This window comes from Physeter macrocephalus, chromosome 8 (assembly GCF_002837175.3).
Source record: "Physeter macrocephalus isolate SW-GA chromosome 8, ASM283717v5, whole genome shotgun sequence".
Taxonomy (NCBI): Eukaryota; Metazoa; Chordata; class Mammalia; order Artiodactyla; family Physeteridae; genus Physeter; species Physeter macrocephalus.
Window position 1 is genome coordinate 130,323,360 of NC_041221.1, and position 19,136 is coordinate 130,342,495.

General features: G+C 41.0%; 1 protein-coding gene across 1 annotated transcript in view; it reads right to left on the reverse strand.

Moving 5' to 3' along the window:
- FSTL4 (follistatin like 4) overlaps positions 1-19,136 on the reverse strand; it is a 630,434-nt gene that overhangs the window by 470,766 nt on the left and 140,532 nt on the right. The window contains exon 2 of the mRNA XM_024124790.3: positions 6,985-7,165. Coding sequence (XP_023980558.2) covers positions 6,985-7,055 — 71 coding nt within the window. The 5' untranslated portion in view covers positions 7,056-7,165. The remainder of the gene's footprint in view (positions 1-6,984; positions 7,166-19,136) is intronic.

A 19,136-nucleotide genomic window follows, 5' to 3' on the forward strand; every position in this document is an offset into this window, starting at 1 on the left:
ATACCATGTTCTTCGATTGGAAGAATCAACATTGTGAAAATGACTATACGATCCTAAGTAATCTACAGATTCAGAGCAATCCCTGTCAAACTACCACTGGCATTTTTCACAGAACTAGAACAAAAAATTTCACAATTTGTATGGAAACACAAAAGACCCCGAATAGCCAAAGCAATCCTGAGAAAGAAAAACAGAGCTGGAGGAATCAGACTCCCTGACTTCAGACTATACTACAAAGCTACATTAAACAAGACAGTATGCTACTGGCACAAAAACAGAAATATAGATCAATGGAACAGGATAGAAACCTAGAGATAAACCCACGCACATATGGTCATTTTATCTTTGATAAAGGAAGCAAGAGTATACAATGGAGAAAAGACAGCCTCCTCAATAAGTGGTGCTGGGAAAACTGGACAGCTACATGTAAAAGAATGAAGTTAGAACACTCCCTAACACCATACATGAAAATAAACTCAAAATGGATTAAAGACCTAAATGTAAAGCCAGACACTATCAAACTCTTCGAGGAAACACAGTCAGAACACTCTATGACATAATTCACAGCAAGATCCTTTTTGACCCACCTCCTAGAGAAATGGAAATAAAATAAAAAATAAACAAATGGGACCTAATGAAACTCAAAAGCTTTTGCACAGCAAAGGAAACCATAAACAAGACAAAAAGACAACCCTCAGAATGGGAGAAAATAGTTGCAAACAAGGCAACTGATGAAGGATTAATCTCCAAGATATACAAGCAGCTCATGCAGCTCAATATCAAAAAAACAAACAACCCAATCCAAAAGTGGGGAGAAGACCTAAATAGACATTTCTCCAAAGAAGGTATACAGATTGCCAACAAATACATAAAAGGATGCTCAGCATCACTAATCACTAGAGAAATGCATATCAATACTACAATAAGGTAGCACCTCACACCAGTCAGTTGGCCATCATCAAAAAATCTACGAACAATAAATGCTGGAGAGGGTGTGGAGAAAAGAGAACCCTCTTGCACTGTTGGTGGGAATGTAAATTGACACAGCCACTATGGAGAACAGTATGGAGGTTCCTTAAAAAACTACAAATAGAACTACCATATGACCCAGCAATCCCACTACTGGGCATATACCCTGAGAAAACCATAATTCAAAAAGAGTCATGTACCAAAATGTTCACTGCAGCTCTATTTACAATAGCCAGGACATGGAAACAACCTAAGTGTCCATCGACAGATGAATGGGTAAAGATGTGGCTAATATATACAACGGAATATTATTCAGCCATAAAAAGAAAGGCAACTGAGTTGTTTGTAGTGAGGTGGTTGGACCTAGAGTTTGTCATACAGAATGAAGTAGGTCAGAAAGAGAAAAACAAATACTGTATGCTAACACATATATATGGAATCTAAAAAAAATGTTCTGAAGAACCTAGGGGCAGGTCAGGAATAAGACACAGACATAGAAAATGGACTTGAGGACACGGGGAGCGGGAAGGGTAAGCTGGGATGAAGTGAGAGAGTAGCACTGACATATATACACTACCAAATATAAAATAAATAGCTAGTGGGAAGCAGCTGCATAGCACAGGGAGATCACCTCGGTGCTTTGTGACCACCTAGAAGGGTGGGATAGAGACGCAAGACAGAGGGGATATGGGGATATACGTATGCATATAGCTGTTTCACTTTGTTATACAGCAGAAACTAACACAACATTGTAAAGCAATTATACTCCAATAAAGATGTTAAAAAAAGAGAGAGGGAGTGAGAACACAGCATCTTGAACTCAGCCAAACCTGACTGTTATCTTTCCTCTCAATCCTGATATGTCCATTTACTTGTTCAGTCGTACCCATCCCCACTAGCTAGAAACCTCAAGATAATACTAGACGCCAAGAACAAACTACAGGGCAAAAATCATTTTTCGGACTTTTAAGAACTAAGCTTTTTCTCCTCCGGGATCTTCAAAAGAGCTTTTCCTCTCACTCACACATAGAAAGAAGTAGGTGATCTTAAGATCCAGTGATGCCATTTCTCTGAATCTACTCTAGAGATACACTCACACAGCTACATAAGGAAGCATCTATGAGCATGTCCTTTGTAAGAGAGAAAAACTGGAAACAGCCTAAATGTCAATTAATACAACACAGTCTAAATAAACCATGGTATATTCACAACACAGAATATCATGCAACAGCCAAAATGAATGAAGTAGTTCCATAAGTATCAATACAGAAAGCACTCCAAGACTGACTGTTTAGTGAGAAAGACAATTTGAAGAATGATTGATAATGTATCATAGTACTGGTGTAAATAAAATAACCAACAACAAATCAACGACCTAAAACAGTAAATTGTTTCCTATGGCTACATACATATGCATTAAATGCATAGAAAATGGTCTGGGAGAATGCATACAAAACTGGTAACAGTGGTTACCTCTGGGAAGGTGGGAAGGGAACCAGGGCTGGGAATGATGGTCAAAAAATTTAGTGTTACCTGTATTTAAATTTTTTCAGAAGTGTAATAATGCATTCATGTGTACATAATTTAATTAAAGAATTTAAGGTAAGAAAATCATTTTTAAAATTCTATAAATAAAATTCTATAAATAACAAATGTTGGAGACGGTGTGGAGAAAAGGGAACTACACTGTTGGTGGGAATGTAAATTTGTGCAGCCACTATGGAAAACAGTATGGAGGTTCCTCAAAAAACTAAACGTAGAGTTGCCATATGATCCAGTAATCCCATTCCTGTACATGTACCCAGACAAAACAATAATTCAAAAAATACATGCACACTTATGTTCATAGCAGCACTCTTTACAGTGCCAAGACATGAAAACAACCTAAATGTCCATCAACAGATGAATAAATAAAGAAGATGTGGTGTGTGTGTGTGTGTGTGTGTGTGTGTGTGTGTGTGTGTATAATGAAATATTACTCAGCCATAAAAAAGAATGAAATAATGCCATTTGCAGCAACATGGATGGACCTAAAGATTATCATACTAAGCAAAGAAAGTCAGAAAGAGACAAATATCCTCTGATATCACATATATGTGGAATCTAAAATATGATACAAATGAATGTACTACGAAACAGAAACAGACACACAGATATAGAGAACAGACTCTTAGTTGCCAAGGGGGAGAGGGAGGGGGATGGGGATGGAAGGATTGGGAGTGTGGGATTAGCAGATGCAAATTATTATTTGTAAGATGGATAAACAACAAGGTCCTACTGTATAGCACAGGGAAGTATATTTGATATCCTGTAATAAACCATAATGGAAAATAATATGAAAAAGAATATATGTATAACTGAATCACTTTGCTATACAGCAAAAATTAACACATTGTAAATCAACTGTACTTCAAAAAAATTTTTTAATAAAAGCAATTTCAACAGAGTAGGGGAGGTACAGGCACCTTGGAAGCATCCAGCCTGTGGGAATCAGGGAAATCCTCCCATACAAAGTGATACCTAAGCTGAAGTTGGAAAGACATCACTCCTCCACCAGTGGGTGCCAAGGGCAGAGGCTGGCCTAAACTGCTGCCCTGCTGCTCACTTGTCTTCTGCATCCTATGGGGCTGTGGGGAGGACATACCCATGTGGTCGAGGCCATGGTACTTATACTCATCATGAAGCCATGTATCTGTAAACAGCTCAGGTCCTCTCAGTATACATGCTCAGAATTCACAAGGTCCCTACCCTGTCCCATTTCCCCAGGCTGTGTCAATGTGTAAGGTGTCAATGTGACCACTTGGTTCCTGAGGCCCACCATGTCTCTCTGTAGCTTGTCTACATATTTGCTCCATGCCTTAATTTTCTTTTATGTATAATCAGACTTACTAATTTAGATGGATCAAGGAAGGAGTCTGAGTTAGGAAATAATTGAAGGCAAAAAGCAATAAGGAGCTATCATAAGTTCGGTGAGGCCCATTTCAAATGCCATCCGCACTGGTTTTAGGAATAGAAAGAGACAAGAGTATGGAAAAGAGTAGAAGAGATTATGAGCTCCCACTCTGGAGACAATTACCTGGGTTCAAACCCTGATTTTACAGCTATCGTCACTGTGACCTTGGGAACATGGCTGAAGGGCTCTGAGCCTCAGTTAACTCATTTGTAAAGACACTGGTTATAGATTCACAAGGTGGTGAAGATTAATCAGCACCATGCTTGTGACACATTTAGCACAGAGCCTGGTGTTTAACAAGGGCTCAAAAAGGGAGTTGCTTAGTGTTAGTGCTACCATTAGCATTAGCATGCGAACTACTATATTACAGCCTAACCTGGGAGTACTAATGAAGGACATTGTATCGTTATTTTCTATGGCGAGAAAATATGGGAAGTGGTTTCCGGTGGATGCATGATACCTAATCTATAACATTTACTAATCAGTTCCTAGAGTTGGTTTAAACAAAATACAAAGCTCTAGTTCATAAAAATAACTTTGTAATTAAGCAAAGGGATTCAGATAGATTCTTTATGGATTTTTGTGTTGTCCTGAAGTTTGCATTATTTGCTCATTTAAGGATCCAAGGTATCTGGTCACACCCTTATTAAATTGTCCTTGTTCATTCATTCATTCATTCATCATTTATTCAACAAATATTTGTTGGATACCTATCAGAGAGACATTTGCACAAAGTAGGCACCTGACAATGTTTGCCGAATTTAAAAAATAATTGTATTACCAGAATCCAACCACATATATATGCATGTTTAATTACATTCATAAAATTCTTGAGTTTTACTTTGCTTGACCTCTGAAACAAATTAGCTAATCTATATCCAATAAATTTTTACCTTTTGAGGACTGCATTCGAAATTTTTCATTCCATTAAACCTCCCAGATTTCTCAAAGGTGGAAGAAAAAACCCAAATTCCTTGTTTCGTGCAATGCTGTACATATATAAGCTCACTAAACAATCATTTTCATTCCTAAAACATGAGCAGCTCTCTTTTCCATCTAAACCTCAATTTTTACACACTTTACTTTTTCATTTACAGTTGACATACTCAACAGCAATATTACTATTTGCCAAATCACTGTGGATATTTTCACTCTTTGGCTAATCACTTTCGAGTTTAACAAAGTCAGATTGGAATCTGAATTTGTACAACTTTTCTCCAGATCAGACAGTCATAGAGTACACACACCCTTTGAAGGCATATACCATGGAGGGAGTTAGCAATATGAGAACCATCATCCCTGCTAGAATACATCTCTGAAAAAAACCTATAGGTTGACAAGTTCCGTTACCCTTGATTTTTATGCCCACCATTTGAAAATGCTAAAATCTTTAGGCAGTGAAAAATGTTGGTGTTTTAAAGCACAGAGATAGTTAGAAGAGGAAGGCAAAAACTCGAATCCATCTCATTCATAGTTCCGGAGTCCCAGGGAACTCCGCAAAGATGTGCTGCACCAGGAGAGCCTCCAGGGGATCACCCAGCTCATGCTACCAATGCTCCATGTACTGGCCATGGTGGCATGAGTCACTATATGCATTGCGGAGGCCTTGTCACATCGTCCAAGATAAAAAATATAAAATGTAATGATTTAGGATCATGAGTACATGTAAGCAGAAGATACCCATGGGCATTATGCAGAGTGGAAAAAGCCAGTCTCAAAGACTTACATACTGTGCGATTCCACTGATACAGCATTCTCAAAGTGACCAAAGCATAGTGATAGAAAGTAGATCAGAGGTTGCCAAGGCTGGGGGGAAGGATATGATTATTAGTGGGTAACTTGAGAGAGTCACACCTTGAGGCAGCACAGCAGTCAGGGCAAACGTAGACAGCCAGGCTCTCATCAGGGCCTTTGACAACTGAAGCAAGCCAGGGAGGCCATCTAGGAGGTGAGGGGTCTGAAAGCCACGTTGTGCTACTGAATCAAGCTGGGATGCTCAACCTGGAGAGAAGGTGTGGAGCCATGTGTATATGTCAGGAGGTATGGCCTGGCTGCTGTAAGCAAATATCTACAGGGCTGTTGTGTGGGAGATAGAGTAGATTTGCCCTATATTAACTCTGCGGGCAGGTCTTATATCTGCAAGTAGAAGCTAGATGAAAGCAGGTTTCAACTCAACATAAAGAACTGTCCAACAGACCTTCTTTGACAGGTAATAAGTTTCCAGACACTGGAAATATTTGAACATAGATCAAATGACCACCTGTTGAGGATGCTATAGGGGTCCCCATCAAGGGCCTCCATCCCATTCTAAGAAGGTGATACCAACAATGAAGACACTGGAGGTAGGAGACCCTGATCTGAAGACAAGATCCAGTGCAGCTCTTCCCTTTTAATTTTTTCAAACTCCATTACTGTGCTTTCCTGAACACGTTAACTCTTTGGTGGTTCATCATATCCCAGAATAAATCTCACCTCCCCAGCAGATCTCCAGGCCTCTTGTTAAGAGAGACACTGCCTGCACTGCTCCTACCTCCCCCACAGAGCCTGGCACGAGGTGGGTGCAATAGGGAAGGTCTGTAAACATGTGAAGCCAGGTTAATGATAGCTTTGGCATGCCCGAGGAAAGAAGCCAGCCTGGCTGCCTGCTGAAGTCCTCTTGCACTGACAGTCCATATATTTTATGACCTCGGAGCGCTTCCTGGCACAGACTCCCCACAATGGTGATTCATTTCTCCTTTGCAGCTTTGTCAGTATTTGGGTTTTCTACTTAGTTCTCAGTGAACTAGCTATCACAGTTATAGCTCCCTAGGAAATGCCATACAGTAACACTGTCAGGGTTTTTATTTGCTTGGACAAATCGTTTTATTTCAGCAATGTGTTTTATTAGCTTAGAGAGTCATGAATCATTTCAAAGGTAGATGAAAGATGACCCAATACACAGAATTTTATATGAGATGTTGTTCTTTCTACTGAAGATCATGTCTCCTTGATTAGGATTGAGATCACTTTAACTTCATGCAAATTATGAAAGGTGAATGACATCGGCATACCTGTGCACCCACCTGGCCAGAGCTAAGAGGTTGACTCCAGCACCCATCTGGTTACCATCACTTGGGAAATCTGTCATCAACATGCAGGGTAATCATGGTCCCAAACAAAGCAGTTTGAAGCTCCTTCTCTGAAACATATGTCCTCCTGGGCCCAAACCACACCAGTGATGAAGACTCCATGAAGTATGAGTGGCTATGAGAAAAGAGTTGTATTAGTTAGCGTAGGCTCTGCTATGACGCAGTAACACTTAAACCCTTAAATGGCTTAACCCAACAAACATATATTTCTCATTCTCATCAGATTTCCAGTGAGGTTTGGTCAGGCCTCATTTCAGGATGACTCAGGAATCAATCCCGTCCTCTTCCATCTTGTTACTGCAGGAAGAGAGGAAGGAATAAAGAACTCCACCCACTTCCTTCCTTTCTTCTCTTCCTCCCTTCCTTCCTTCTTTCCTTCTCTCTTTCCTTCCTTTCTTTCATGTTAAGATTTTATTTTTTAAAGCAATTTTAGGTTCACAGCAAAATTGAGGGGAAGGTACAGTGACTTCCCATATACTCCCTACCCACACACATGCAGAGCCTCCCCCATTATCAACATCTCCCACCAGAGTGGTACCTTAGTTACAATTGATGAACCTACGTTGACACATCATAATCGCTCAAAGTCCATAGTTAACATTCTGGTTCACTCTTGATATTGGATATTCTATGGGTTTGGACCATTGCATAATGACGTGTATCCATCGTTATAGTATCATACATAGTATTTTCACTGCCCTAAAAATCCTATGTACTCTGCCTATTCATCTCTCCTCCCCAATCACTGGCAAACACTGATATTTTTCTTTCTCCATAGTGTTGCCTCTTCCAGAATGTCATATAGTTGAGACCATACAATAGGTACCCTTTTCAGATTTTAGTAATATGCATTTAAAGCTCCTCCATGTCTTTTCATGGCTTGATACCTCATTTCTTTTTAGCACTGATTAATATTCCATTGTCTGGATGTACCATAGTTATCCATTCACCCACAGAAGGACATCTTGGTTGCTTCCAACTTTTCGCAATTATGGATAAAGTTTCTGTAAACACATGTGTGCAGATTTTTGTATAGACATAAATTTTCAAATCCTTTGGGTAAATACCAAGCAGTGTGATTTCTGGATAGTATGGTATGTGTATGTTTAGTTTTGTAAGAAGCTGCCTAACTGTCTTCCAAAGTGGCAAAACCATTTTGCATTCCCACCAGCAATGAATGAGAACTCAGCATTTGGTGCTGTCAGTGTCCCAAATTTTGGCCATTCTAATAGATGTGTAGTAGTATCTCATTATGTATTGTCTTAATTTCCTTGATGACATTTGCCCACTTTTAAATGCCTGGGCCTGGAAGTGACACTCATTGCTTTCATTCACAGCCCACTGGCCAGAACTAGACATAGCCCAGCACCTGACAGCAAGGTCTGAGGAACACAAGGGAGCACCTGGGCGCTGAGAAAGAACAAAGGCCTTTGCCACAGGGCTTAACCCCCTGAGAATGGCTTTCTCAGCGCCTCCATCCCCACTTGATCTGTCACCATGGGGTCCAGGTTTGTTCTGGTGTGCAAGTTGGACTGGGAAAGCAGCCTCACTTCTGTGAGTGAAAAAGAACTGGGACTTACAGCCCAGAAAGCCTCTTCTGGAAGCAAAGTCAGGAGTTAGATGTAGTGGACCCCAGAACGTCTGGCTGACCTGGGGCACATAGCAGAGGGGGCTGCAAGGGTCTCTTCCTCCTCCTCTGTATTCACTTCTGAAAAGACCCAGCCAGCAAAGAAATGCAGAGCAAGTGAGCACAGCCATGCCTCTGCACAGCCCTTTGCTCCCTATGTCCAGGGAGGCAACTCTACAGGAAACCTGCAGAGCTGGGCTGTGACAGAATCCAATGGCACCACACACCTGGCCCCTCGGGACCATGGCCGCTCAGGTGTGGTATTTTCTCTAGACCCTGACCTCACTGGCTTTATACCGGCCAAAGTCCCCAGTAGGAAAGTTGGGCGTGGGAGTGTCCTACATATCATATCTCTTGTGCCAATTACAAAAAAAAAAAAAAGATAATCACTAAGGAAATAGCTTGTAAGATGCAGCAGCATCTCATCTGCAAGTGAACCAGCCAAGCTGCTCAGATATTATATTATACTATTATGGAATTCATGTTAGCATCTTCAGTGTAAAGAATCATTTCAGTGAACAAAGTCCTCTTTTTTCTTCCAATATCTGTTTTAATTAGAAAATGGATGGAAAATCTAGAACTACCTCCCTATAGCTAGTTTTAAAAAATCTATTTGGAAACCTTGAAAATATTGGTGAATTATAAAAGAAATTGAACTCTGATACTTTTCTCCTATTTTATTGTTCCCTATTGTCTGAAAAGCCTCCAACATTGTATTTCTATAGCTCAGAATAAGGATGTATTTTCCCCTTAGAACATGTAGGTATTCTAATTATATGTAAATCAGTTCACAGAAATAAATATCCACGGTTAAAGGACATTTAAAACGTTAAAAGCTTTTTCTCAACTGTTCACTGTTTAAAAAAAAAACTATATTTCCAGAACCCTGGTAGCTTTAGCCCTCTTTCATGACTGCACAGAAGCACCGACTCATACGATGCCATTTTTCCTGGGCTGTTCTCCTCCCTGAAACACCTCAAGTGGGGATCACAGTTTGAATCTGATTTTGAGGCAATTCTATGTTGTATTTTTTTTAAACATCTTTATTGGAGTATAATTGCTTTACAGTGGTATGTTAGTTTCTGTTTATATCAAAGTGAATCAGCTATACATATACATATATCCCCATATCTCCTCCCTCTTGCGTCTCCCTCCCACCCTCCCTATCCCACCCCTCTAGGTGGTCACAAAACACTGAGCTGATCTCCCTGTGCTATGCGGCTGCTTCTCACCAGCTATCTGTTTTACATTTGGTAGTGTATATATGTCCGTGCCACTCTCTCACTTCGTCGCAGCTTGCACTTCCCCCTCCCCGTGTCCTCAAGTGCATTCTCTACGTCTGCGTCTTTATTCCTGTCCAAGGCAATTCTATGTTAATCATCTTTTTTTAACAGTGAAAACTTTTTTCCCTTTTATTCAGAATCAAAACAGACAATTGGACAAAGAAACTGAATAGAAATTAAGAAAGTTGTTCCCATATTGAAAAGGGTATCTTAAGTAAGGTCCTTTATGTGCTGAAAACACTGCTACAGATGTATGTTTAAAGTATCATGATTTCCCCAATATCTGAATTCTATTCTGCTCTAATCTCCTGGCCATATACACCAACAAAATGTTGATGATTCCCTTTTGTGTCTCCACCCCTGTGTCCTCGGCTCACATGGCTAAATGCCTATTTAATATCTGCACTTGGTTTCTCATAGGCATTGCAAGCTGAGCATGTCCAAAACCTAATCCCCAATCTTCTGCAAACCTGCTCCTCCCCCACTTTTTCCTTCTCAGCAAAGGGCAGCGCTGTGTGCTGGTTTCTCAGGGCAAAAGCCTAACAGTTATCCTTCCTTCTGCTTTTTCTCTCACAGTCTGCTTCCAATCCATCAGCTAAGTTCTACTGGCCCCATCTTCAAAATTTGTCCAGAATGTGACCAATCACCTCCACCATCATTATTACTCTGGTCCAAGCCACCATTGTGGCTTGCCTACATTTTTTGTACTGATCTCCCTGATTCTGATCTTGCCCTCCTATAGTCTAATTTGAACACCACAGCTAGAATGATCTTTTGGAAAGATAATAAAGAGCCACTTCAATGCTCTAACCTCTCCATGACCTCCCAGTGTCAAAGCAAAGTCCTATTTGTACAGATGACCAACAGGCACATGAAAAGATACTAAACATCACTAATTATTAGAGAAATGCAAATCAAAACTACAATGAGGTACCACCTCACACTGATCAGAAATGGCCATGATTTAACATCTACAAATAATAAACATTGGAGAGGGTGTGGAGAAAAGGGAACCCTCCTACACTGTTGGTGGGAATGTAAATTGCTGAAGCCACTATGGAAAACAGTATGGAGGTTCCTCAAAAAACTAAAAACAGAGTTGCCATATGATCCAGCAATTCCACTCCTGGCCATATGCCCAGACAAAACTATAACTCAAAAAGATTCATAGCAGCACCATTCACAATAGCCAAGACATGGAAACAACCTAAATGTCCATTGACAGAAAACCTAAATATCCATTGACAGATGAATGGATAAAGAAGATATGGTATACATATTGTGTGTGCACACAAACAATGGATTATTACTCAGCCAAAAAAATATTTAAGTAATGCCATTTGCAGCAACGTGGATGGACCTAGAGATTATCATACTAAATGAAGTAAGTCAGAAAGAGAAAGACAAATACCATATGATATCACTTATATGTGGAATCTAAAATACAACACAGATTAACTTATCTATGAAACAGACTCATAGATACAGAGAACAGATTTGTGGTTGCCAGGGGGGAGTGGGTGCAGGAGGGATGGATTGTGAGTTTGGGGTTAGCAGATGCAAACTTTTATATAGAGAATGGATAAACAACAAGGTCCTACTGTACAGCACAGGGAACTATATTCAATATCCTATGATAAACCGTAATAGAAAAGAATATGAAAAAGAACATATATATGTATAACTGAATCACTTCGCTGTGAATAAAATACTTGAATAAAATAAAGTTTTTTAAAAAGCAAAGTCCTGGGGCTTCCCTGGTGGCGCAGTGGTTGAGAGTCCGCCTGCCGATGCAGGGGACGCGGGTTCGTGCCCTGGTCCGGGAGGATCCCACATGCCGCGGAGCGGCTGGGCCCATGAGCCACGGCCGCTGAGGCTGCGCGTCCGGAGCCTGTGCTCCGCAACGGGAGGGGCCACAGCGGTGAGAGGCCCGCGTACCGCAAAAAAAAAAAAAAAAAAAACAAGCAAAGTCCTGTTAAAATGGCCCATAAAACTCCCTTTGACCTCACCTCCTACAACTCTCCCCTGACTCCCTCAGCTCCAGCTGAGGGCATTTGTTTCTCAAACTCACCAGGTGTGTTTCCACCCCAGGACCTTTGTGCTGACTGTTCCTTTGCCGGGGATGCTCTTGCCCAGTTATCTGCAAGGTTCTTGCTCCAGCATCATCCCGACAACTGCAGCCATAGCATCCTCACTCTTAGCCTGCTCTTCCCTCCCTGCTGCATCTTCCTTCACATTTCTTGTCATCTAACATACTTTATATTGTACTTTATCTTTTCCTTCTTCTAAAATATAAACTCCACTAGGGCAGAGATTTTTAACTGTTTTGTTCCCTGCTACCTCTGTTCGCTTGGTAACATTACCTGGCACGCAGTAGACACTTAACAAATATTTGTTGAATGAATAAATGAGATTCAGTAGTGACTCAATACATTTGATTAAACTAGGGACTCATCCTCACATTTCATGCCTGCTAACACTTCTCACTCGCACATTTGTGGCACGTGAGCCCATGACTGGCCAAGGGGCTCCTTGTGACAGGACCAGCAGGTGCTAAGCTTGTAAATGAAACTTAGGTGTAAGATTTTCAACATCTGGATGTACTCGTAGGCCACCCGCTGGATCTTACTTCTGAGCTGGGCTTGCTGTGCAGCGTCAGTCACTGCAGGCATCTTGATGGGCTGGGGTGGGGTTCTGTACAAGTCTATCGCACCAGGGACTGAGGTAGCCCCAAACCACTCATCTTACAAGAAGACAGAGCTGCAGGGGTCAGAGAGTAGGGGAGATTCTGAAGAGAGCCACGTGGATATGAGTAAATGAGACTGTCTCCATACCTTTTAGGTCAGGGGAGGATTATAAGTAAAAATGTAGATTTGTTTCACTAACTGCTAGTATGCCTGCAGGCTGGTATTTGAAGAAGTGAGAAGTGATGTCTCCCCTCCACCACAGATACCATGCAGCTCTGTCTCCTGCAGGCTCAGGGAGCTGCAGGCACAAACTAGTCTGTGGGCCCAAGAGATACTCCCGGAGACCTTCCAAAACATTCAGGAAGGGCCAAGGGCCCAAGCAGCTGGGGATGCATAAGACCTTTGGACATTCGGGTTATGCTGCTAACATGACTTCATCAGTAGCCAAAGACTGGCCAGGTCTGGGGATACTTGGACCCCACTTGGGTGACATCACCAGCTCTGCCAAGTCCTGGATGCTCTGCCTTCTGGCCTCATCAACCTGGAGGTGAGGCTTGGGGATGGGGTCACTTGTCACTAAAATAAATCAGCAGGGTCCATTGGGAGTGCCGCTTTTAACAAGTCCTGAAAAATTTCAAGATGTGATGAAATCTAACTAAATATGTCACAAGCAGAAAGGGCAAGAAATGTTTCCAAGTTTCATTCACTCTTTTGAAGTGACATCTAGAAAGAAAATGAATCCGATGAAGAGGAAAAGTTGAATTATGATATTAAAAATTCATTTCCATTTAACAAATTTTCTATTAGCATCACAATTCAGGATACTTTAATAATTAGAGCCTCACATAGGTGGCATAATTGGCCGCCTCACATAGGATTTAAGGGGCACCAGAAAAACCCTTTCCCAAATCGCTTTTTCAACCGCCTGAGGTCACCTACCAGTGCTGGACACAGCTGACCCTTCCCGGGTTCCTCCTCTAAATACACATTCCCAGGGGTGGAGGTCAGCCACTCAGGCCCACCGACCCCGGAGAGTGGGCGGAGCAGATCAGAGTCCCGAAGCAAAGACTGAGCGTGGGAAGTGAGGTTCTAGGCGGCCAGCCTGCACACGGGGAGGCTTGTCCGCCTTGAGTCCATCTTCACAGTCTGACCTGTTCCTGCTGAAGACAAAAGTGCTTCGGAGGACAATGCTTTCTGGGAATTTACAGGAGAGACAGCAGGAATTGTGCAGTGGGACATCCTTCAGCCAGGGAACAGTCCTGTCATGGTCTGGGGTCAGGAAGGGCAGGGGTGTGCCCTGCTCTCTGAGCAGCTCCACCTGACAGCACCAGTCAGAGTGCATCTGAGGACCCACTAGGTGCCCCTGCTTCCCTTCAGCCAGGTTTCTACTGAGCCTCTGGAAAAGAAAAGGATCCTGGTATGACGTATCTCAGATATCCACCCTCATGCTTTGATAACAAGGCAAGTCCAGAGGAGATAAGCCCCAGATCAAGCAGTAATGCTGAGGGCCCCAGTGCCTCTGCTTTCAACCGTGACTCTCACTCGGGGAAGGTGAGCTTATTCCCAGCACTACAGCCCCACCTACTCCCTGCCCTATGCGAATCTCCCCAAAGCAACCAGAGGGACTTCTGAAGTGCTAGACTGAGCTGCTCTGATTTCTCAGTTTAAAAGTCAGAAAAAGCTCCCCAGTAAGCTCAAGAAAAAGGCCCACATCCTGGCCTGGTATATCTAGTTGCACAAGATCTGGGTCCTGCCCCTTCTCAGGCCTCCTCTCACCACCTTTCCACATGACCCCTGTGTCCAGCTACAAGCACAGCTCCCAAGATGCCCACACTACTGCGGACCTATATGCTCTCCTCTGACAACCACAGCCTTCTCCATCTCAGGCTCCCAGGCATTTGAGCTGCAGCCTAAGTCCTGCTCCCAAAGGATGGGATGTAAAAAGGGGGCGGGGATAGAGTAAGTTAAAACACATGAAAGGTTGCTTTACCAGGATTCAGCTGTTTTTCCTTAATAAATATTCCTCATATTGTTGCAAGACTTTGGTTAATTTCTAGAGTTCTGAAAAAGTTAATCTTGACAGTTTTTTACCACTATTCTCATTGCTTTTATGAAGGAGTAGGTTTTCAAAGGTCCTTACTCTGCCAGTCCAGAAGTGTTCTTGCCAGTGAATTGATTTTTGACATAGGTGCAAAGGCAACTCACTGGGTAAAGGATAGTCTTTCTGAAAATGGGCTGGGACAATTAAATATTCATATGCAATCAATCAATACATAAAAATGAAAAGAACTTTGATCCATACCATGGACCATACAAAAAAAAAAAAAAAAACCAAAAGGATCATAGATCCGAATGTAAAACATAAAGCTACAAAATTTCTAGAAGAAAACATAGCAGAAAATCTCCATGACCTTGGATGTGCAAAGATCTTAGATACAGTGGTAAATATATGATCCTGAAAAGAACAAATCACCTTTGTGACCTTAACCAATTTCCTTAAAATCACTGAATCTTAGTTCTATTTTGAAGGTGGGAAGAAAGCACTTTCTCTCAAAACACTATTTCTCCTCATCCTCTCTCTGACTGTGATTTTTGTAAAGGTAATGACACACCATTGTTGTGCTATGAGAGGTTATTAATACAGTACTAGAGAGTTTCATTTATATTGTTGGTGAGCCAGTCTAAAGAAGTGAGGATCCAGGTTAAGACTGACTGGGCAGACTGAAACAGGTGGTAGTGACAAGATGTGCAGGGACCCTGGAGGACAAAGATCTTAAATGCAATGGTAAACATATGATCCTTAAAAGAACAAAGTGAACTTCATCAAAATAAGAGCTTCTGATCTGCTAAATCATTGTTAAAAGTATAAAAAGACAAGCAGCAGACTAGGAGAAAATATTTGGAAATCATATATCTGATAGAGGACTTGTACCCACAATATAGAAAGTATTTTCAGTACAAACTCTCAAACAATTCAATTTTAAAATGGCCAAAATATTTGACCAGACATATATGAAAGAAGAAACATGGTTGGTAATTAAGCACTTGAAAAAATATTCGACATCTTTAGTCATTAGGGAAATGCAAATTGACGTCACACCGATAAAATGGCTAAAATTAAAAAGATTGTTATATACCAAATGTTGGTGAGGATGTGGAGCCACTGGAACTCTTAGGCTGCTGGTAGGAATATAAAACTGTACAGCTATTTTGGGAAATACTGTGGCAGTTTCTTAAAAAGTTAAATATATACCTATCGTATGCCCCAGTCACTCCATTCCTAGGTATTTAACTGGGAGAAATGAAAGCACATGTCCACTCACAGACTTGTACTTGAATAGTCATTGCAGCTTTCTGTGTAATAGCCACAAACTGAAAACAACCAAAATATTTATTAAGAGGTGAATAGGTAAACAAATTTTACTATATCTGTAGAATGAAATACTACTCACCAAAAAAGAGGAATAAAGTATTGATAAATGCAGCAATATGGATGATTTCAAGATAAGTATGCTAAGTAAGAGAACCTAAACAAAAAGTAGTACATACTGTATCATTCCATTTATCTAAAATTCTAGGAAATGTAACTATATTCCATTTGTTCAATACAAACTAACTTATAGAGCAGAGCAGAAGGTGTTTGTGTAGGATGGAGCAGGGGCTAGCATGGGTGGGAGGGAAGAAACACAAAGTGTCCCAAAAATGTTTTGGGACATGATGGATATGTCCCTCATCTTGAGTGTGGTGATGGTGTTGCGGGTATATACGTATGTCAAAACGTAGATTTCAAATATGTGCATTTTACTGTATGTCAATTATTCCCCATAAAGCTGTTAAAAATAATGAAGCCCGGGACCATCAATCAAATCAGTGTGTAGCTATAAGATCTTTTGTTAAGACATGTAAAAGCATTAATGCGCTGTCCGGTAGAACTTCCTAGATGAAGAAATGGGCTTTAGGAAGCTTAAGGGCAAGATCCCACAGAAGCTTAATCTCAACATAGCAGTAAGTTTAGAGAGAGGTGCACATTGAAATAATGGTGAAATGGGAGCGGCTTTTTAAGCATGAAGTGGGCAATCACAACCTATAGAGAAACTCCACAATGTTGTTAACGTGAGACGTACTAATAAAAGTGCTGTCAGTCTGGGCTAAAAGGAACCAAGACTTGTCTAAACTGCAAAAAGTTCTCTGATCCTTAACTTTCTATAGCCAGGAAGCAGGCTGAGAAAACTACTGAGCCACCAACATAGACCATTTCTTTAGAAGTAGCCACAGAGTGTGATGGAAAAGGAAGCTCATCTCAGAGGGCAGAGCCAAGAACCTAGATGGTAGAGTTGAGAGCTGGAGAAAATAAGGAACTGGAGCATCATTTCTAGGGAGGAGAACTGTGGTCTAATCGAGGAACACTCTCCGTCCCAGAGTGGCAATCCCAGGCAACATTTCTGCCCAGCAGGATTTCAGAATTATTACAGATAATAATGTTATACTACAGACAACATACTAGGTGGCTAGTCTGTTTTGAAAGAGAATATTTATTGCTGTGATGCTCTCCTATTATGCTGTCCTTGTTTCACCACGGTATGCTGGGTGTGTGGGAAGCAGATCACCTGTCTTTTTTGTTCATTAGGTCTCCAGATCAAGAAGTGCTACACGTGGATTTTATGTAGCATACATGATCCTGGATTTTGAAAATTATGCCATGATTGGATAAGACTTTGGGGGGAATCTTCAAAGGGGAAGAGTATATTTTGCATGGAGAAGGAAAGTGAATCATTCTGACAGAGGACAGACTATGGAAGATCTGTGAAAGGAAAATCAAAATAGAATTGATAACGCTAAGAGAGCTCTCTAAAACAGAGCCAGCAACATTGCTAATCACTATAGAAATGCCAATCAAAACTGCAATGAGGTACCACCTCACACCGGTCAGAATGGCTATCATTAAAAAGTCTACAAATAACAAATGCTGGAGGGGGTGTGGAGAAAAGGGAACCCTCCTGCACTGTTGGTGGGAATGTAAATTGGTACAGCCACTATAGAAAACAGTATGGAGGTTCCTCAAAAAACTAAAACTAGAGTTACCACACGATCCTGCAATCCCATTCCTGGGCATGTACCCAGGCAAAACTATAATTCAAAAAGATACATGCACCTCAGTGTTCATAGCAGCACTATTTACAATAGCCAAGACATGGAAACAACCTAAAAGTCCATTGACAGATGAACAGATAAAGAAGATGTGGTACATATATACAATGGAATACAACTCAGCCGTAAAAAAGAACAAAATAATGCCATTTGCAGCAACTGGAAGGACCTAGAGATTATCATATGAAATGAAGTAAGTCAGAAAGAGAAAGACAAATACCATATGATATCACTTATACAGTATGTGGAATCTAAAATATGACACAAATGAACTTATCTATGAAACAGAAACAGACTTTCAGACATAGAGAACAGACTTGTGGTTGCCAAGGGGGAGAGGGGGTGGGGAGTGAAGGACTGGGAGTTTGGGATTAGCAGACACATACTATTATATAGAGAAGGGATTAACAATAAGGTCCTACTGTATAGCACAGGGAACTATATTCAATATCCTGTGATAAACCATAATGGAAAAGAATATGAAAAAGAGCATATATACATAACTGAATCACTTTACTGTACAGCAGAAATGAACACAACATTGTAAATCAACTATACTTCAATAAAATAAATCTTAAAAAAAATAATAAAATGGAGTCAGGAAGCTGTTAAGGAAGTAGGACTTATGTACACCCCCGCCTGGATGAACTCTAACCTACTGACCTGATGAAGTCATCCACAACACCTGCCAGATACTTATCGGACCCCCGCCCTAAAACAACTTGTGATTCCTTAAGGACAAATGTTTTCTGACTTGTATAAAAGTCAATCACAATTCTTACCAGGCAACAGCCTTGTGACTTTTTGTCTTTATAAGTTTCTGACTCTTTCTCTCCCTTGGAACACTCTTTTGAGATTACCTGAATCTGTGTCTCCCAAACTACAATTCCTAAGATCCCAAATAAACTCTTTTCTATTTGCAGCCTCCTGCATTGTCTTTTATAGTTTTCCAGTTATTATTTTTTTTAACATCTTTACTGGAGTATAATTGCTTTACAATGTTGTGTTAGTTTCTGCTGTATAACAAAGTGAATCAGCTATATGTATACTTATATCCCCATATCTCCTGCCTCTTGCGTCTCCCTCCCACCTTCCCTACCCCACCCCTCTAGGTGGTCACAAAACACTGAGCTGATCTCCCTGTGCTATGAAGCTGCTTCCCACTAGCTATCTATTTTACATTTGTATATATGTCCATGCCACTCTCTCACTTCGTCCCAGCTTACCCTTCCCCCTCCCCACATCCTCAAGTCCATTCTCTACATCTGCATCTTTATTCCTGTCCTGCACCTAGGTTCTTCAGAACATTTTTTTTTAGATTCCATATATATGTGTTAGCAT